We start from the raw sequence: 21,606 nt of genomic DNA, 5'->3' as shown, positions 1-21,606 counted from the left end.
ACACTTTAAATGGGCGAATCAAATGGTATGGGAATTGTATCTCAATAAAACTTTTAGAGAGAGAGACGGACGGACAGACATAGAGAGCACAGACTAGGGACTCCTGGGAGACACAGAGGGGCAGACTGGGAACCCTGAAAACTGGAGACAGAGACACAAGAGATCAGAGACAGAGACACAAGAGTTCAGAGACAGGACCTGTGAGAGGAGGGCCAGAGTCTCAGAGACAGCAGTGTTTTGGTGTAAACTTGTCCTTGGCAGAACGGTGGGCTGGGGTTCTGTCTGGGGGGCTCAGCCAGGAAGAACAGTCCTAGAGATTCACCCCCAGAAGCATCAGACTCCACAGGGGAGACCTTCAGTAGGGGTGGAGTCCCTGCAGAAAGGCAGAAAATCACAGACCAGGGAGGGGAATGATGGCCATCCCCCGAGCTGAGTGATGACCACCATCAGAGAGGTGGGCTGGGGGAGGCAGGTGAAGAAGTGCAGACCCAGACAGACAGCCCGATATCTTGGCTGCTTCTGCTCAACAACACCCGCTGCCCCCCCCCCCCCACCTGCGCAACCAATCCAGCTTCTGGATGTCCGCTGTGGGGGTGGGCACCATGATTAATGCAATTAATTAATTAAGGAGGTAGCTAAGGCAGCAGCTGAGGCCAGCACTCCAAGCACGCTGGCCTTCAAGGGCCAGCTGGCGTCCGCCACACCCTGTGGTCAGAGGGCAGGTCGTGATACCTTGTAGGTCTAGAGAGAGTGAGCCGAGCCGGGAGGAGCCAGCCAGGCAGGCAGGAACCCAGGAGTCCAAGCCCCCAGCCCCTTCCTCTCAGCCCTGATTTCCCCTCCCCAGATCTCAGGGTCTCGGGCTCTGGGTCTCTGTCCCCACCCGCCCAAAGGATTCCCCTGGGCTCACACAATGCCTTGGGCTGCCCCTGCCCTGCCACCACAGGAAGCCTGGCATGCCAGGCCACAGGCAGGGGAAGTGTGTCTGGGGACCCAGCTGACACCCCATGAAGCTGTCACCAGCCTGGCTCGCTGAGGAAAGCTGAGGGCGGCTGGTGTTCCCACGGCCACACCCTCCCCCACTGTGCTGCTGACCATGTTCTGGCCAAGGCCAGGGCACAGGCTCCCGCCCAACAGTGTCCTGGACACTAGGGTCTGAACTCCAGGCCAACCTTCCTCCTGGCTTCATTTCTCCCGCCTCTGCCTGAAACGCAAAACATCTGGGCATCAGCCAATACACCTTGTTCCCCTCACCACCCACCCCTGCCCCACAGCCGGTCAGCCTCCGTGTCCCAACCATTCCAACTTCTGAATGTGTTTCCAATCCAGTTCATCCTCCATCCTCATTGCCCTGACCCCCGAAGCCTGGCCCCAGTCCATTCTGAGGGTTCTTTCTAAAGCACAAATCTAACCCTGTCCCTCCCCCTGCCTATAACTCTCTATGGCTCCCTAGTGCCCCTAAGAAAAAGCCCAAACTCTGACTCAGCCTCATCCTCTGTCATCTAATGCACTGTTGCTTCCCCATCGCTACCTCATTCATTCACTCAGCACATTTCTGGAGCTCTTACAGTGTGCCAGGTACTCTTCTAGGCTCTGGGAATACAGCAGGAACCAAGGCTCAGACGGCAGAGAATCTGCCTGCCAATGCAGGAGACCCGGGTTTGATCCCTGAGTCAGGAAGATCCCCTGGAGAAGGGAATGGCTACCCACTCCAGTATTCTTGCCCGGAGAATTCCATGGACAGAGGAGCCTGGCAGGCTACAGTCCATGGGATCGCAAAGAGTCGGACATGACTGAAGGACTAACACTTTCAAGACAAAGATCCCTGCCCCCAGAACTAATGTTCTAGCGGGAAGGGAATTTCTGTTCTCATCATTAGGGTGGTCAGGGAATGCCCCAGAGCAAAGATCTGAAGGGAGTGAGGGAGGGGAAAGTATTCCAGGATAAGAGAACAGCAAGTGCAAAGGCCCTGAGGTGGGACTTGCCTGGCATGTCTGAGAAATGGTGAGGAGGATGGTGTCTGGAGCAGGGTGAGCCAAGGGGAGAGGGTGAGAGATGAGGTCAGAAAGAGGATGGGCACAGGTCACACAGGACCTTGTGGGCTGCTGTAAAGACTTGAGCTTTTTTTATTTTCTGAGTGAGGAGAGAGCCATAGAAGGAGACCCTTCTCTGCGTGTGGGAACTGCAGGGGGCACCTGCAGCCCTCCATGGCAAGGGAGGGGGTGTGTGTGGGATGATCTTGGGGAGAGATGCTGCTGGCTTAGACCAGGATACGGGTAATGCAGGGGTCAGACCTGGTCCACTTGAAGATATATTTTGAAGAAGAAGCTGATGGGATTTCCTGATGGATTGCAGTGGGGGTTGAGAGAGAAAAAGTGGAGTCAGATATGACTCCAAAGCTTCCATCCTAAGCCTTTTACTGAGGTGGAAAGACCTAAAAGATGGGCAATTAACCATATGGGGGCTGAACCATGCTATTCATTCATTCAAAATGAGACATTTAGAATGGGGATCGTGGAGCCTTGAAATTTTAGAACCTCCTTCATTTCACATGTATGGAGCATCTACCAGGAGCAGGTCTCTGGTGCAGGGCTTGAGGGTACCCCTGTGAACAAGACCAGGCAAAGAATTCCTGCCCTCCAGGAGCTCAGGAGGGTCATGAGAACCTGGTGTGTGAGATGGGGAGATGGGTGCAGGGTGAGGGGATGCTGAGGGCCAGCTAGTCAGAAAGAGGAAGGGTGTATGGCCATCCAGGACAGTATTGGTGATAAAAGAAATTCCTGAGAAGCTTGCCCCACAGGAAGCGAAAGGTGGGTTTTTTTATTTAATTAGTTAATTCATTTATTTCAGGCTTGCCAACCAGAGATTGAACCCCTGCCCTTGGCAGTGAAACCACAGAGTCCTAACCACTAAGCTGCCAAGAAATCCCCCAAAATGGGGGTTTTTTTCTTTCTTTCTTTCTTTTTTTTAATCTTCTGAAGCTACCAGGGCCACTCGAGTTGCAGGAGGACAACCTCCCTCAGAAGAGAGGTGTGAACCCCAGGCCATGACAGTGAAAGCCCGGGTCCTAACTACTGGGCAACCAGGGAACTCCCCAGAAGAGAGGCAACTGGCAGCCACAGGATTTCCTTAGGACAAGAAATCTGAGCCCCCAAAGGGACCCAGTGACCCAGAGAGAGGTGTGGGGCTCCATGGGCTGGAGCTTGGCTTCCCTTGGGAAGGGTCTCCTCTTCCAGGAAGCCCTCCTGCCCTTCCCCTCGGCTGAGTCAGGCCCCTGCTTTAGGTCCTCCCCTCCACCCCCAGCCCTGCCCCCCGACCCGACTGTCTGTGCAATCTCTCCCCTCTCCTGGAATGTCAACTCCTGGAGGACTTGTCCTGACATATCTGTGAAATGTACAGCCAGAACAGATCTTGATATTTATTCAACAGTTTTTTTTGTTTGTTTCCCCAACAGTATTGATTGAGCACCTACTATAACCACGCCCTGGTGTGGGCTCTAGGGATACAGTAAGCAACAAGATAGACAAATTCCCGTCCTCAGGGACTGACTCTCTAGTACCTGGGGTCACCATGTTGAGCAACTATTTGTTGCCCACTGGTTGGCATAGGCTGGGAAAGGATGGCTGGCAGGAAGGTTCTACCACTCAAACCCTTGAAGTTCTCAATCTTTGCTTTAGTCAAGTTCTGCTCCAAGTGAAGAACCCTCAATGGTTCCCACTTACCTCAAGAAGAAAACTTAAACCCTCATCCCCACCCTACGTCTCTTCTGCGGCTCACACTGGCCTGGATGTTTTTCCCTGACTGAGTTCCCATCCCTCCTCACCCAGCTCAAAAGGGGCAGAGGCTGTGGGAACTCCTGTCCCATCCTCAGCACCTTTGGGGGCCATGCAGGGTCCTGGCGCCTTGAGGGAAGGGGGCGACCCCGCCTCAGCTCCACCCAACTGCTGCCCCCAGGGTCTCATATCCTGATTTTTGTCTGGATTTGACCTCCAGACCTTTCTGTGCTGCTAGGTCACTTCTGAAACTAGGCTACCTGAGCCAAAAGTAACTGAGGGAGCTGGACTCAGCCGGTAGCATGCGGCTGTCTGCCCCGCTTGACTCACCTGCTGTGCCTGTCCTCTGAGGAACCTATGGGAGAAAATCATGCCATGGACTCGTCGTCAGGGACTCTACGGGGTTGCTCAAACATTCCCATTTTACAGATGGAGGAAATCAGGCTCAAAACAAAGTCACCCGGGGACTTCCCTTGTGGTCCAGTGGCTGGGAGACTCCATGCTGCCAATGTACAGGGCCCGGGTCCGATCCCTGGTCAGGAACTAGATCCCACATGCCGCAGCTGGGTTGCCATGCCACAGCTAAAGATCCTGCATGGCACAATGAAGATGGAAGATCCCACATGCTGAAACCAGGACCTGGTGCAGCCAAATAAATAAATATTAAAAAAAAAAAAAAAAGTCACAGAACCAGCAGGAAGCCCCCAGCCATCTGCTCCAGGGTCCCACACATGACACTCTGCAGTGTGGTCCCTCCAGAGGGGAGGATGCCCATATCTCAAGGTGGCCCCGCCTGGGTTTGAGTTGCAAAATATATGTAGGGATTCCACGAGATGATATGTGTGTCACACGGCCTTCACTGATGGCTTCTTTTGAGCAGTGCCTACAATGGGTCCTGCCTGAAGGACTGCCTTCTTTTGGGGACCCTCTCACTAAGGTCACTGTTAATGTTCCCTGGATTCCTGTGGGAGGCCAGCCGCTGCACACATGCCTCCCCTCACATCTCGGTCTTGCCTCACATCTTGCCTCAGAGCTGGGTGTCAAGGGCTACTTCTAATTACACTTAGCTGGTTATGTTTATTTACCAAGCCCTGATCTTGCGCTTCCTGGGGCCCTGTGTGCTAAGTACTCAACAAACATCCTTTAATCCTTAAACAGCAACTCCTAGGAGGTGGGCACCATTGTTACCCTCCTCTTTACTCTGATGCTGGGAGGGTTTGGGGGCAGGAGGAGAAGGGGACAACAGAGGATGAGATGGCTGGATGGCATCACTGACTCGATGGACGTGAGTTTGAGTGAACTCCGGGAGTTGGTGATGGACAGGGAGGCCTGGTGTGCTGCAGTTCATGGGGTCACAAAGAGTCAGACATGACTGAGCGACTGAACTGAACTGAACTTACAGCTGAGGAAACTGGGGCACAGAGAGGTTAAACGACTTGTCCAATGTCACATAGCCAGTAAGTGGCACACAGTCTGTGCTCTCAGTCCCCATGATTTACTGCCTTGCATAGTAAAAAAAAAAAATTCACCTTAAAAAAAATTATTAATGCATTCATTTGGCTGCCCTGGGTCATAGGGTTAGAGTTAAGGATGTGGCATGTGGGATCTAGTTCCCTGGCCAGGGATTGAACCTGGGCCCCTGCATTGGGAACATGAAGTCTTAGGACTAGACCACCAGTGGAAGTTTCTGGAGGAACATTTATTTTTATGTTCGTTTTTATTAAAAGCCAGAAAACAAATGATGAGCTGAGAAATAAAAGACATATATTTAGACAAAAACTGGCATGGAAATATTCACAGTAGCTTTGTTCATAATCACCAAAAGGTGAATACAACTCAGTTGTCCATCAGCTGCTAAATGAATAAAATGTGGTCAGTCTGTACAGTGGAATATTACTGAGCCGTAAAAAGGAACCGAGGCACTGATCCATGTTACTGCCTGAGTACACCTTGAAAACGTTTCGGAGTGAAAGAAAGTAAACACAAAAGGCCACATATTTTATGATTTGATTTATGTGATGTGCCCAGAAGAGACAAATCTCTAGACAAAAAATAGATTACTGATTGTTAGTGACTGGGGGATGGGAGGTGCAATTGACTGTATAATGGGTACATGGGTTTCTTTGGGGCATTATAACAATGTCCTAAACTTGATTATGGCAATGGATACACAACTCCTGTGAATATATGAAAAGCCACTGACTCGTACATTTTTAATGGATAAATGGGAATTAATCTCACTAAGGCTGTTAATAGAAAAAAAAAAAAAAACAGGCTCAGAGGGTTGTAGGTTTTATAGAAACGTGAGAGAAAGGATTATTAACTGTTCAGGAAAAAAATGAAATACATACCCTTAAAATTTTTTTAAATTTCTTTTGGTGTAGATTTGAGTTTTTGTTATTTTTGGAAAATTCTTTTTTCCCTCCAAACATTTGACAATGAAAAGTTTCCAACATACACGTGTAAGTTGGAAGAAAGGCCCAGCAGCCTCCCTCATCTCTGCCTCTAGACTTGACATTTCAGAGTACATTGCAGATATGACATTTCCACCTTTTATTTTCCCCTTCTTTTTTCTTCTTTTTGGCTGTGCTGGGCGGCTTGTGGAATCTTAGTTCCCTAACCAGGGGTTGAACCTGGGCCCTCAGATGTGAGAGAGCATACATAGTCTTAACCAGTGGATCGCCAGGAAATTCTCATCCACCCTTTATCATCTAAGAAAAAGAAATACTACATAAAAGAGAGAACCAACAAGGACTCACTGCATAGCACAGAGAACTATACTCAATGTTTGTTAAACCTATAAGGAAAAGAATCTGAAGACAATTCTGAATGGCTGTGCTATACACCTGAAACTGTAAATCAGTTATAGGCCTTCCCCGGTGATCCAGTGGTTAAGAATCCGCCTGCCAGGGAGAAAGCTTCGCTCCTTTTCGTCTGGCGGCAGCCATCAGGGTGAGTCGAAATGGGTGCGGACAAGTACATCCAGGAGCTTTGGAGGAAGAAGCAGTCAGACGTGATGCGCTTCCTACCCCGGTGCGCGGCTGGCGGCTGGCTGTACCACCCGCTCTTCCGCGCTGCACCGTGCCCCACTCGCCGCACCTCCGCCCCTCCCTACCCCGCCCGATGAGGCGCGCAGGCTGGGATACAAGGCCAAGCAAGGTTATGTCATATATCGGATTCGTGTGCGCCACGGTGGCTACAAACGCCCATTTCCTAAGGGTGCCACTTTCGGCAAGCCTGTCTACCACGGTGTCAACCAGCTCAAGTTTGCTCGAAGCCTTCCGTCGGTTGCGGAGGAGCGAACTGGACGCCACTGTGAGGCCCTGAGGGTCCTGAATTCCTACTGGGTTGGTGAAGATTCTACATACCAATTCTTTGAGGTTATCCTCATTGATCCATTCCATAAAGCTATCAGAAGAAACCCTGACCCCCAGTGGATCACTAAGCCAGTCCACAAGCACGGGGAGATGCGGGGGCTGACGTCTGCAGGCAGAAAGAGCCGCAGGCCAGGCAAGGGCTACAAGTTCCACCACGCTATTGGTGGCCTTCGCTGTGCAGCTTGGAGAAGGCGCAGTACTCTCCAACTCCACCGCTACCGCTAATATAAGTAATGTTAGTCAAGTTCTTACCTAATAAACAATTTGGGATGTTCTTGTCTGCTTAAAAGTGTTTTTTAATTTGTTAAAACTAGTTGTCGCAGATTTCTTCATTGAATGCGTTGTCAAATTATAAAAGTTAGGGACTTCCTTAGTGATCCAGTGGTTAAGACCCTGTGCTGCCACGCATTTGATCCCTCGTCGGTCTGGAACTAAGATCCCACATGCTAAGACCTGGCACAGCCAAAGAAAAATTATGGAAGTTAAAGTGCGGTGATGCTTGAAGACTTTAAGTGACGGTGTAACCCGTTTCTAATAAGGGGAATGCCTTTGTTTTTGCTTTCTTAGGGAGTTGATATGTCCATGTTTAAAATGCTGTTTGGGCAATAGGTGTAAAGTTCTATAAAAGAGGAGTGCAGAAATTTAACCCTGTAGATTTGTTGATGCATGTGATGAGACCTGCAGCTTTACTGGGGTAATGCAATGCTCTGCAGTTCTATGGAGTTTGGCAGCTACAACGTTTTAAGTTGGATATTCCTTGGAAATGTGAAGGGTGTCCTGATCCTTTCTCAAGATCATATGCAGAAAAATAAAGTTGACTAGGGTCTATGTTTTAGGCTTAATCTGATAGTACATTTATGTAACTGCTGCTTCTAAAAGGCGAAAAGTAATGCCACCATTTTTAAGAGAATTGAATAGACCTGTTGCAAGAGGGTTCTCACAAATGAATCAAATCCTGGTTTACCAAAATTAAATTGCCTTGGCCTCCATGGTACCACTGAAGTTCACATAAAGCTCCTGGTTCAGACTCTGGTAGCTGTAGAATATTGAACTTCATGCAAAACGGTTGTATTGACACTGATGGTGATTAAAACTAATGGAAATTGAACATTAGATAAGTGAGAGGGAGTTATTAGCCCTGAGGTTTTAGGAGGCTAATAACTCCTAGGACTTAGGATTGGGAGGTTGATGTTCATCAGATCCCTTTCAAATGTAGGACGATAGGAAAAACTTATCAAAAAATTAAATGTTTTATCTGTAGTATTAGTTTGTGACCATCATGAACCACCTTAGAGGTTAAAAGTATCATTGCTAAGTGTAATCAGTGTTCTCTAGGGTCAAGTCACTCCATTCTTAAAAGGCTACTGAGAAGGACTTCCCTTGGGGGTCCAGTGGCTAAGACTCTGTGCTCCCAATGCAGTGGGCCCAAGTTCAATCCCTGGTCAGGGAACTAGATGCCACATGCTGCAATGAAGATCAAAGATCCTGCGTGCTGCAACTAAGACCTGGCAAAATAAATTTAAAAAAAATTTTTTTTAAAGGCTACTGAGAAAAGTCATATAGTTGGTGTCACCACAAGTTCAATTGGCTTCTGACTTTGTGCTGTCTACAGTTGTCCCCATCCCTGCTCAAACCACCCTCAAGAGCCTCACAGTTCCAGACTTGCCAGGCCACCAGTTGTGGCTCGGCTCACCACCTCATTCTGCTCGTTGCATTGTGTCTTCCTGTAGACTAGACTTCTGTTTCCCAGGGTGTATTTGAGTGTAGAAAATACGGAAGAGGAATTGCCCCAGTTCTTGGTTTGCTATCTTAATAGGGAGTTTAATTTTGAAATCTAATTACTGATTTTCTTGAACCAATTTTTCTTGTCCCCCCCCCCCCCAGGGTCTTTTAAAAGGCCCACTTAAGTGATTTCCAGAAAACAGGCTTGCAAAACCTTTTGAGAGCCAAATTCCTACTCAAAAAATCTTAAACCATATTATTCTGTGTGTAGATGTTGTTCAACTATATAATAATGGAATAAATGTCTATTAAACTAAAAAAATTTAGAAAAAAGAATCTGCATGCAAATGCAGGGGACGCAGGGTTCGATCCCTGCTCTGGGAAGATTCCACACGGTGCAGAGCAACTAAGCCCAAGTACCACAACTACTTAAGGACAGACAAAAATTAAATAAATAAATTTAAAAAAATCAATCAATCAACTATACTTCAATAAGATAGGGAATTCCCTGGCAGTCCAGTGGTTAGGACATGGCACTCTCAATGCCAAGCCTGGGTTCTATCCCAGGTAGGGGAACTAAGACACTAAAAGCTGTGCAGTGAAAAATGAAATAAAATAGGATATCTTTAAAGATTTTTGATTTAAGGAATACTTTGTGGTTATTCAGTTGCTAAGTCATGTCCCACTCTTTCCCACCCCATGGACTATAGTACGCCAGGCTCCTCTGTCCTCCACTATCTCCCAGAGTTTGGTCAAATTCATGTCCATTGAATCAGTGATGCTACCTAACCATCTCATCCTTTGCCGCCCCCTTCTCCTTTTGCTCTCAGTCTTGCCCAGCATCAGGGTCTTTCCCAATGAGTCAGCTCTTCACATCAGGTAGCCAAAAAGTATTGAAGCTTCAGCTTCAGCATCAGTCCTTCCAATGAATATGCAGGGTTGATTTTCTTTTTAAGATTGACTGGTTTGATCTCCTTGCTGTCCAAAGGACTCTCAAGGGTATTTTCGAGGACCACAATTCAAAAGCATCAATTCTTCAGCACTCAGCTTTCTTTATGCTCCAACTCTCACATCCATACATGACTACTGGAAAAACCATAGCTTTGACTCTCTACAGATCTTTACTGGCAAAGTGATGTCTCTGAAGATTAATATGCTATCTAGGTTTGTCATATCTTTCTTTCCAAGAAGCAAGCATCTTTTAATTTCATGGCTACATGAATACTGCTGCTGCTGCTGCTGCTAAGTCGCTTCAGTCGTGTCCAACTCTGTGTGACCCCATAGACAGCAGCCCACCAGGCTCCCCTGTCCCTGGGATTCTCCAGGCAAGAACACTGGAGTGGGTTGCCATTTCCTTCTCCAGTGCATGAAAGTGAAAAGTGAAAGTGAAGTCACTCAGTCCTGTCTGACTCTTAGCGACCCCATGGACTGCAGACTATCAGGCTCCTCCATCCATGGGATTTTCCAGGCAAGAGTACTGGAGTGGGGTGCCATTGCCTTCTCCAACATGAATACTACATAATCACAATTTATTCATCACACCTAATATGATGAGCAGTAACTCCATAATCGTATGACAGCTAGCCCAGAATCCAAATGGCCCTAGTTTTCCTCAAACTGTCTTATCTGGCTGGCCTTTTGGGAACTGGGACAGCGTGAAGATGCCTGCATTACCCTGAGGTCTGCATTTCCGGGATTGGGGGCAGGGGGCCCTCCCATGATGGCTCTGCCCGGCCCAGGGATTTCTAGGCCCTTCCCCGACCCGACGTCTCTCTCTCCTCTCTCCCCAGGAGCCCAGGATGTGCGAGTTCAGGTCGCTGCTGAGGTTCGGGGCAACCTGGGGGACACCGTAGAGCTCCCGTGCCACCTGCTGCCTTCAGCGCCTGAAATCCGAGTGTCCCAGGTGACGTGGCTGCGCCTGGACGCGCCCGAAGGCAAACAGAACGTGGCCATCTTCCACCCCCAGTATGGTCGCAGCTTCCCCAGCCCGAAGCCCGGCAAGGAGCGGCTGTCCTTCGTCAATACCGCGCCTAGCGCAGGGGCTGGGCAAGGCACCGAGCTGGAGGTGCGGGACGCCACGCTGTCCCTGCGGGGGCTGACGGTGGAGGATGAGGGCAACTACACTTGCGAGTTTGCCACCTTCCCCAAGGGCACAAGTCGGGGAGTCACCTGGCTCAGAGTCATAGGTGAGCAGGGTAGGAGGGGCGGGGGCTGCGGCGAAGTGAGAGGGGGAGGGGTGCAACGCGCGAGCGCCCCACACGGGCATGTTTCTGGGCTTTAGCTGGGAAATCGACCTACCTTGTCTGCGGTCATCCATCAGCTGGCCGGGATTCATTAAGCACCTGCTATTTGCCACCGGTAGCTCTGCAGGGAGGAGATACAGCTGGCAAGAAGCATTCAGAAGGTTGAGCCCCTACTCTGTGGCAAACACTGTGCCACTCTCTAGGGATGAAGCCCTAAGGAGAACAGAAGTCCCCGGTCTCCTGGAGCTTAGACTCCAACTAAGAGGAGTAGATAACATAAATAAGAAGAATAAGAGTGAGCTGGGCAGTTGTAGGCACTTTTGGAGGAGAATAGGTTACCATTTTAGTAAGGGCGGTCTGGTGCTATTTGAACCCAAACTAGGAGGGTTTGAGGGAGTCCTGCAGGTCCACGGAGGAGAGTTTCAGGCAGCAGGAACAGCAAGTGCAAAGGCTCTGGGGCAGGGCACACATGGAAGGTCTGAGGAAAAGCCAGGAAGTCAGTATGGCTGGAGATGAGTGAATGGGGGGGGGCCAGGGAGAGGCAAGGTCAAGGCAGTGATGGGGGAGCACAGATCACAGATGACCTCATGGACCATGAGAAGATGTTGGCTTTTGTCTTGAGAGAACAACAGCTACAGGAGATCCTGAGCAGGGGAGGAAGTGTCGACTTGGGTTTTCACAGGCTATGTGGGCAGTGAGGATGGTGGCTCAGAAAGGCGGCAAGGGCATAAGTCCAGGAGACAGGTGATGGCAGTTAGACCAAAGGGGAGGCAGTGGAGGTAGCCAGATGTCATTGTCTTATGGAAATATTTTAGAGGTCAAGCCAGAGAATAATCAAATTAGCAAACAAAAGGAGCACCAGGATGTAATACTCAGGGTAAGGCCCCAGTGGACTCACGTAGAGAGAATGGTCAGTGTAGAGAGAATGGTCAGTGAAAGCCTCTTAGTCAAATCCCGACGTGTAAGCAGGAGCCACCCTCAGGGAGAAGAATGAAGGCCCAGCAGAGGGAACGGGATAGTCTAGGCAAAGGCTGGGATAAGAGAAACAGACTGGCACATTCTAGGAACAGACAGGAGGCTAGTGGCAAGGGCTTGAGTGAGCCTCAACGAGGCAAGAAACCAACAGGGCCAGGTTACACGAACCTTATAAACAAGAGGCCAGGTGGCTGGAATTCATCTGTTTTTTTGTTTGTTTGTTTTTTTCCCCCGTGCTGAGCAGCTTGGAGAATCTCAGTTTCCCAACCAGGGATTGAACCCACACCCTTGGCGGTGAAAGCATGGAGTCCTAATCACTGGTGGACTACCAGAGAATTCCCTTCATCTGAAATGTTATTTGGAGCCATAAGATGGTTTCAAATCATAAGAACACCCTGACCAGGGTCTTGAAATTCTTTTTTTAAAAAAAAGGAGGGGTCACTGGCAGGACTTCCCTGGTGGTCTAGTGGTTAAGAATCCACCTGCCAGTGCTGGGGACACGAGTTCAACCCCTGGTCCCGGAAGATCCCACATGCCATGGAGCAACCTAGCCCATGTACCACAACTACTGAGCCCATGCTCTACAATAAGAGAAGCCACCACGACGAGAGGTCCGTGCACCGCAACCAGGCGTGGTCCCCACTCAATGCAATTAGAGAGAACCCGCCTGCAGCAATGAAGACCCGGAGCAGCCAAAGATAAATAAAAGAAAAAAGAAAAAGACCAACTGGCTGCCAGGGTCAGGGAGGAGTGGTGGGCATGGGGCGTCAGAAGAGCAGACAGAGGCAGAAGGAAGCAAGGAGGCAGGTGAGAGAAGGCATTGGTCTGGAAGGGAAGAAGCAGGGAGGAGTGGGGAAAGGAGTAGAATAAACAGAGAAGTGAAATAATCACCCTTCTGGGAGGTAGTGGGTGCTTGTCCATGAACCAAGGGATGAGGAGGAGGAGGAAGAACTCCCAGCCTTGCGGCTCCAACAGGAAGTGACCAGCATGACCACTTAGCAAAATGTGGAAGAGTCAGGGAAGGCATCTTTTCAAAGGATGCTATTTCTTGCTAAATCTTGGCGATCCCCTGGGGTCCCACCTTCCTCCAGCAACTCCGAAGAAGCCACATCACTCTGGATACATTCCCCCCACCTGCTCTGAGTTCCAGAGAGTTGGAGAAGTGTACCCTGTAATGTCCCTCAGTACACGCTTCCCTTCCCAAGGAACCCGGAGACCACAGTTGTTTCACACAGTAAACCACTCTCCTCCCCATCTTTCTCAAAGGCCTCTCTTTCCCTGCCATCATTTGTTCTATTAAGAGATATGTAGAGATCACTTACTACCAGGCACCAGGTGCCTATCAAAGCACAGAGCTGAACAGTGAAACCGCTAGTTTCTTGGGGAGTCAAACTTCAGGGAAGTTTCTATGAGAAAGTGAGTCCGGCATCTGGAAAAGGAGGAGGAGCAAGACAAGAAGAAAAGATCCCAGAACATTCCAGGCAGTGCAAGTCACTAAAGACCCCGCAGTGGGCAGGAGCAGGGATCAGGGACAGGTAGTGACGCAGGTCAGAACTTGAGGGGACTGTCTGGTTATGAGCACACATCAGTAACTGTGGTTGGCATTATTATTCCTCATGGAGGTTTTACCCTGCCTAATATTTTTCCATGTCTCCCAGGAGGATGGGCAAAAGGGCAAAAAATGTCCAGCTTTGGGAATCTCCATTGCCTTTATCTCACTTCTGGGCCGAAATCTCGTGGTGATGACAGGAAAAGAAGTAGTTCTTTTCAGCTGGACCTTTGAACCGCATTGTTCTGCTTTGGCTCTTCGCTTAAAATCACAGCTTCATCCAGGCTTGTGGATACCGTCTGCTTTACTAGCAGAACAGACCACAAAATGCATTGTACTATAATGGCTAACACTTAGATAGCACAGTGAGTGTCAAGCACTGTCCAAAGCGCTTTATATGTCAATTTATTTCATCTCTGTGGTGGGTCCTATTACTATCCCCACTTTACAAAAGAGGAACCTGACGTAGAGGGTTGGAAATGACTTGCCCAAAGCCATGCGGCTACAAAGCAGCAAAACTGGGAAGTGAAGCCCTGCAGTTGGGCCTTGGGCCTCCCAGATGACTCAGCTGTAAAGAATCCGCCTGCCAATGCAAGAGATATGGGTTTGATCCCATGGTTTGGAAGATCCCCCGGAGAAGGAAATGGCAATCCATTCCACTCCAGTTGGGACTTAACTGCTCAGCTCCACTGCTGAGGGTGTTTGTTGACTGACTCCAGGTGCGGAGTGAACCACCCCCTCTGTTCCTCTCTCCAGCCCAGCCCCAGAACCATGCCGAGAAACAGGAGGTCACATTCAATCTGGATCCTGTACCCGTGGCCCGCTGTGTCTCCGCAGGCGGCCGACCACCTGCCCGGGTCTCCTGGCTCTCACCCTTGGATGGGGAGGCCAAAGAGACCCAGGGGTCGGGGCCCCTGCCTGGCACAGTCACCGTCACTAGTCGCTACACTGTGACACCCTTGAGCGAAGCAGACGGGGTCAAGGTCATCTGCAAAGTGGAACATGAGAGCTTCCAGGAGCCCAAACTGCTGCCAGTGATTCTCTCCGTGCGCTGTGAGTACATCAGGCTGTGACCGCTCCTCGCCCCAAAACACTGGCTCCTCTGGGGCACCGTCTACGCGATCCTGGAGTGTGGTCTACACTGGCACTCTGGATCAACTTCTGCACTGCCTTCCTGCCCATTGTCTACACTAGCTTCACTAGGCTCTCAACTTATTGCTGCAGTCAATGGTACATCAGAATGGGCTTGCAAGGGTTAGTTTTATACATTTCCTCCCAATTCCACGTCCATTAAGTGTTAGTGGTTGCTTGAATCAACTGTGGAGAGTATTTATACCAAGAGAATTGACAAACACCGCAAACTAGGGCTATCCCTTTTTTTTTTTTAACCAGCATACAGCTGCACCCAGCAATCTCTTCTGGCTCCCATGGACCCCGGTTGACACTGCTCCTTCACTGTTCCATATCAACTACTTTGTCTACTCGGCCCAACCCAGTATTGCTTATGCACACCTCCCCATTCATACTGTCTGAATTGGCTCCCTGGGCACTGTCTATACTGACTCACCTGGGGTCTCTATACCAACTTCTGCCCCGAATGTGACCACACTGGCCCCTGTGGACCCTGTCGACATACTGTGCTGTTATCAATGTTGTTAGTGGCGATGGTGGTGGCGGCTTTGTGGGATCTTAGTTCCGCGACCACGGACTGAACCCAGAGTGATGCCAGTGAAAGCACCAAGCCCTAACCACTGGACCCGGTGAATACCGACCCCTTCCCATATGTACTGAGCTCACTCTTCCCCAAACTGCTTACCCCGACACCCCCCACCCTGCTATTCCCCAGAGAGGCTCTCCTGGCACTCTCCCCACAGACTCTGCCAAATAGTTACCTTAGCAGCTTTTCCAACCGCATACCCCAACTCAGCATTTTCTATACTAGCTCCCCAGACAATGCCTTCGGTTAAACTAATTCCCTAATCTGCTCTGGGCATGTCAGAAATGACACACATTATCTCTAGTGGCTGGCTCGGGCGCTGCCTGCACTGAACAATAACTTCCTCAGAATGACCCTCAGTGAAGTCCCTGGACGGTCTCTGAGCAGGCACTGTCCCTGGGTCCACCTCCTGCTAGCCCACCCTGTTCTTTAGGATTCTTATCTGTCTACTCACTTGTCACCCCTTCTGGGAATTCCCTGGTCACTGAGCCAGTCCCCCCTATTTCCTGCAGACCCCCCCCAGGTCTCCATATCTGGCTATGACGACAACTGGTACATCGGCCGTAGTGAGGCCACCCTGAACTGTAACGTCCGCAGCAAACCAGAGCCCACGGGCTACGACTGGAGCACGTGAGTTCTGTTTGGAGCCAGACTCCTGGGTCTGGGGGAGGAGGGGCTGGGGACATGGACTCCTGGGTCTGGGGGAGGAGGGGCTGGGGGCTGGATCCTGGGTCTGGGGGAGGAGGGGCTGGGGGCTGGATCCTGGGTCTGGGGAGGTGGGGCTGGGGGCCTGGACTCCTGGGTCCGGGGAGGTGGGGCTGGGGGGCTGGACTCCTGGGTCAGGGGGAGGAGAGGATAGGGGTCTGGACCCCTGGGTCTGGGGGAGGAGGGGCTGGGGGCCCAGACTCCTGTGTCATGAGAAAGGAACACCCGATGCCTGCAACCGTAAGTCCCCCAGGAGGAGGGAGCTGGCAGTTTGGGGTGTCAAGCAGTAAGTTTCTAGTCTGTAGAGCTTGGATCTTGAGAGTTGTGTCATCAGGGACCAGATCTGGGCCCCCCGTGGACCATGCTGTCCCTCTCACATGACCCCCACACTCTCCAGGACTTCCGGTGTCTTCCCAGCCTCAGCAGTGGCCCAGGGTCCCAAGCTGACCGTCCACTCAGTGGACCGGCTCTTCAACACCACCTTCATCTGCACCGTCACCAACGCCGTGGGCACCGGCCGAGCCGAGCAGGTGGTCCTCGTTCGAGGTGAGTGGGTCTTTGGAGTGGTGTGACGACAGGGCCTGCTCCCCGAGTGTTCCTCCCGCTGGGCTCTGGGGCTGCACTGGGGGCTGTGCCGCCGACCTGGGGTGGGCTGCACCCCCCTCACCGATGTGGGGCATGGCTTTTATCCCCCGCCCCTGGTGGAGTCTGGATTGGGGTGACTGGGTAGGTGCTGGCAGGAGTTAGAAACTTGAGGCCTGAGAAGGGTCGTTAGGAAGAGATCCAGGGCAACTGGCCTCCAGCCAACGAGACACACCCATGGGAATCAGACAACTCAGTCACGGGAAGAGAGCTGGACGAACACTCAGAGACAATAGACTTTACAGGGAGGGCTGGCCCGTACCAGCCGGAAACCAGTTTGCGTGCGTGTGTTGAGATGTTTGTGTTCCTGGAGGTGGTATTTTGGAAACAGTGGCTGGTGTGTCTGGCAGTCAGAAGTGCTCTGAGTCTCCCTGACAGGACCCAAGATACACAGCTGGAGAGGGGAAAAGTGGAAGGAAACGAAGCCCAGGTGCGGGCTGATGGAAATGGAGTTGAAACCACAACTGCAGACTGTGATGCTTACAGGGAGCCAGGGGGCCTTGGTGTAGCCCCCAGAGTCACCCGTGTGAAGACAGACAGACACACACACTGGAGACGGGTGGAAGCAGGCCCCTTGCTGCAATGATCGCAACATACACACGCGCGCGCACACACACAGACACACGTCTAGAAAGACACCCACATGAAAACGGATCCTCAAACCACACAGCCCCCCCCCAAAAAAATGAAAATGGATCCCTCTTGAGGAATTCCGACACTTGCCAGGGAGATGTGACGTAGCCACTGAGAAACACTGTCACAAACCACACGCCCAGAGAGACCACTGGCCCGCCCTCAGCATGTCTCACACACTCAGGTCCACAAACACACACACCTGGAGGGAGACACCGCCACACAGACATGCAGCAAGCCCACATGGGGAAACGCCATCACCCCGATGCTGAGAAGGAGACTTGAAGACGTTCTCAAGGGCACGCCCTCAGAAACTCCAGAAATGCCGCTGTGGAGCTTCTGTCAACAAATCATCCTCTGACAAGTTATTTGCTGAGGTTTCCTCTTGGCCAGCCATTCTCCTTGATGTTGGGAATACAGCGATGACCCAGTCAGAGTCCTGCCCTCCAAGGCACACCCAGAGGAGGGTCAGCTCCACCCACCCAGCAAGGTGCCCAACTGGAAATACACCCCCTGAACTGTACCCCAGATACACACCCACCTGATAAACCGGTCTCTCCACCCACACTGGGCCCGTGGGGCTGGAGCCTGCAAGACCCAGACAGGATCACGCTGAAGGGTCATGGGAGAAACACACAGCCACAAAAGCAGGGATGCTGCCCCCGAAACAGCCAGAAACCCCAGGAACGCCCACCACTGGCAACCCCCAAGGTGAACACACCACCATCAGAGTTCAGTAGTCACCCAGTGAAGCACACGTACCTGGGTGGGTGGGGTGCGCACAAAATCACACACCTGTGGAAACACCCCCCACCCCCGCAAAGGCAACCGCAGACCCACAGGCAGTCAAAAACACCGTTGCAAAGTCACACACCTACAGATGGACTCCAGCAGATGGGGGTACTCTCTGAGCACTCTAGAAATTCAGTCAAAGGTAGTGCTGTGTCAACAGAGGGCCTTGCCCGGAGAGGAGACTCACTCACAGCTCCTGGCAAAGTCACCTCAGAGGGTTTCTCAGAGACGCCTCCCGTTCCTCACGTGCACACAGACCCACACAGCCCATCACACTCCGTTTGGGGCTCACGCCAGAGAAAACATAAGTACACAGGCCACGCCGCAGGCTAGACGTTGCTTCAGAAACTTCTGACCCTAAGACAGGAGCATGCTCAGCCAGCACCTCCAAAATACTACCTTCAGTAATGCGGACACACGTCCCGACACGCATGAAAACTGGCCTCCAGACTTCACCGAACAGAGTCTTTCCCGCCTTCAGCCGGGGTGCAGGAGTAGACATATATCCCCGCCGGAAGTTTCACAGAGTATTATTGGCCCTTCACCCTTGAGGTGGACTTTTTCTCTTCTGTTTTACTGTTGTTTGCACTGGTTTGACAGCCCACTAGGTCATGACCCCCACCCCAGCCCACTCCAGTTTTGAAAACATCTAGAAACTGTGGCCTGGGTTCCAGCCCCTCCAATGTCCAGAAACGTGGAGAGGGGAGGGTCAGGTGTGAGCAGATCCCTCCCTGGTCTCTCCAGTCAGGCCCTGCATGCCAGGGTGTGGGAAGGCAGGTATGTGATAAGATGCTGGTTGCATCTGTGGGCCCCAGACGCCCCCTCCTTCATCCTCACTCCTCCCCGATTAGTGCTCACTGGCTTCCTTCTCTAGCCACCCCTGCCCTCCCTCAGACCCCTCCCCTCCCACCAGCTCAGCCTCCGCAGGGAGAAGAAACCCCCGGGACTGTGGGCTTAAGGGGTGCCATTTTCCACCCTGGGGATAGGGGCGCTCAATCTCCTCAGTCCCCTTCTCTCAAGTGCTCAGAGCTTTGGGATCCAACAGCCTCAGGCTCAAACCCATCTCTGCTTCTTTCTGGCTGGATCAGCCACAAGATTCTGTGACCCTGACCTCAGAGTTTCTGAGAGGGAGCGGCAAATTCAGATGCCTACAAGGTCCTGGCGAGTGACAGGGTGGCCAGGTGTGGAACTCTGTTCCCGGAGTCCGCAGCCTCACTCAGCCACAGCCCATCACCAGGTGGAGGAGACGAGAGTGTGATGGTGCCAGATCTGATTTTTTTTTTTTTGCCGTAAAAGAAATGTGGAATTTTCAGTGAAATGACTAGTGCTTTAAATGTTGGATAGCGAGCTGTTGTTTCATGTGTGCACGTGTGTATGTGTGTGCTGGTTTTTTCTTTGGTCTCCGCGTGGCTCGGCAGGTGGGCTCTCAGTTCCCCGACCAGAGATTGAACCTATGCCCCTACAGCAGGGCTTCCCAGGCGGCTCAGTGGTAAAGAATTCGCCTGCCAGTGCAGGGGACGCAGGAGACTCGGGTTCTACCCCTGAGTCAGGAAGATTCCCTGGAGGAGGAAATGGCAGCCCACTCCAGTATTCTTGCCCAGAGAATCCCACGGACAGAGGAGCCTGGCGGGCTGCAGTCCATGGGGTCACAAAGAGTCCAAAATATGGCTGAGTGACTGAGCAATCCCCTGCGGTGGAAGCACGGAGTCTTAACCATTAGACGGCCAGGGAATCCCTAGCAATTGTCATTTTGGTTTTGTGTTTGTTATTTCGGGAGTCCTTTCTTTTTTTTCTGTTTTGTTAGCAAAGCACTAGGCAGGTGTAAGGAAATCCATCTAGGGGAGGGCACCCACTAGCGCGGAGAGTGAGCGGGGCTCTCCCTTCCCTCCCCGCCTCCCCCGCCTCCCCAGTTCCCAGCCCTGCCCTGCTGCGTCCTGTCTCCCCCACCCCCCACCTCCAGATGTCTCCTCTTGACCTCGTGTCTCCCTCTCTCTCTCACCCCTCTTCTCTCTCCTCAGACACCCCCCGGGCCTCGCCTCAAGGCGCAGGCCCAATGGTGTGGGGGGCTGTGGGGGGGACACTGCTGGTGCTGCTGCTTCTGGCTGGGGGGTCCTTGGCCTTCATCCTGCTGAGGGTGAGGAGAAGGAAGAGCCCCGGAGGAGGAGGAGACGGCGGCGCAGGAGGGTCCTGCGACCCGAAAACTCAGGTGTTTGGGAATGGGGGTCCCGTCTTCTGGACACCCGCGGACCCTGGTCCCCTGAGGCCACAGGGCAAGGACGAGGAGGACGAGGAGGATGAGGAGGAGAAGGCAGAGAAAGGCCTCATGTTGCCGCCGCCCCCGGCGCTGGAGGACGACTTGGAGTCCCAGCTGGACGGCTCCCTCATCTCCCGGCGGGCGATTTACGTGTGACCCCACTCACCCCCCACCAGCCCCCGCAGGCAGACAGACAGACAGACTGAGACAGACACAGCACTGCGCACACCGGCCAGCCAAGGGCCCCGGGCTGGTTGAACTCGTTTGTCTGGAACACACTGGAGTTCAAGGCTACCTCCTGCTTCCTTCCCTGGGATGTAGAGGGCACTGGAATATCATACACTGGACTTCTGACTCCCCGGCCGGCCGCAAGGAGCAGGGGATGGCCCCCCGGGGGGAGAGGGGCACTGGAGAATGGGGACCCACAGAGCACCACCCCCCACAGAGACTCTTGGTTCGGGCTCCAGCCTGCCATGGCCCCATGACACTCAGGAGTTAATAAACGCTTTGGAGGAAAACATCCCGGGGTGTCTTGTAATACATCAGACCCCCTCTTTGGGGGGTGGGACAGGGACTGCTAGGTCCCAGCGGGTGGGCGCTGGAGACGGGGAGCGTGGTGGGGGCTAGACTTGGGGAGGCTGGTGAAAGGGAGGGCTCTGGTCACTTGGGTCCTTGAAGGACACATTGGATGTCCGAGCCATCTGAGGCCCGGGGAACTGGGCTCAGGGGCTGGCACTTGGATGCGGGGCTTCCAGGACAGCCTTCCCAGGCAGAGTGGCCAGACTGGCAGGAGAACTGAGTTTCTGGGCCCAGTGGGGCTGAGATCGTGGACTCCTGGGCCCTCAGGAGTGGCGACGGCCTGGAATCTGATCCTCTGGGGGCATCTCAGACCCGACCTCCCGGAGTCTGCTGAGGACATTGGAAGGGAGGACTTGCCACCTGCATTCTCGGGGTGATAAGAAACCAGGGGAGCCCCACCTGGGGAGGACGTCACGTCAGCCTTTCCTACCTTCTTCCTAGTCCCTTATCCCCAGGCTGGACCCAACGAGGGGCTCTGTATCCTTCTCACTGCCCCCTCTCTCCGTTAGAAAATCTTCCAAACTCGGGCTGGGGACGGTGGTGGCGGGGCCGAGGAGGGAGGCAAGGTTAAATCCAGTCACCTCCACTCTCCCCAGCCCCACGACCACCCCAGGTGGCCTTCATCTCTGCTCCCGAGGCTGTCCTGGG

The 21,606-nt window shown here is 52.3% G+C and overlaps 1 protein-coding gene and 1 pseudogene across 3 annotated transcripts in view; both read left to right on the top strand.

Annotated features, from left to right (window-relative positions):
* NECTIN2 (nectin cell adhesion molecule 2) overlaps positions 1–21,606 on the top strand; it is a 32,891-nt gene that overhangs the window by 3,711 nt on the left and 7,574 nt on the right. For 2 of the 3 annotated variants that reach the window (XM_040252559.1, XM_040252560.1), the window contains exons 2-5: positions 10,660–11,055; positions 14,393–14,689; positions 15,866–15,983; positions 16,456–16,604. In XM_040252559.1, the coding sequence (XP_040108493.1) occupies positions 10,660–11,055; positions 14,393–14,689; positions 15,866–15,983; positions 16,456–16,604 (960 nt within the window). Of the gene's footprint in view, positions 1–10,659; positions 11,056–14,392; positions 14,690–15,865; positions 15,984–16,455; positions 16,605–20,143; positions 20,900–21,606 lie in introns of those variants that run through there. The other variant, XM_040252561.1, reaches the window with a different exon arrangement.
* On the top strand, positions 5,358–9,191 carry LOC120872327 (annotated as a pseudogene).

Source organism: Oryx dammah, unplaced genomic scaffold (genome assembly GCF_014754425.2).
Source record: "Oryx dammah isolate SB20612 unplaced genomic scaffold, SCBI_Odam_1.1 HiC_scaffold_13, whole genome shotgun sequence".
Lineage (NCBI taxonomy): Eukaryota > Metazoa > Chordata > Mammalia > Artiodactyla > Bovidae > Oryx > Oryx dammah.
Note: the sequence above shows the minus strand (reverse complement) of the source record. Positions and strands in the feature narration are given on the sequence as shown.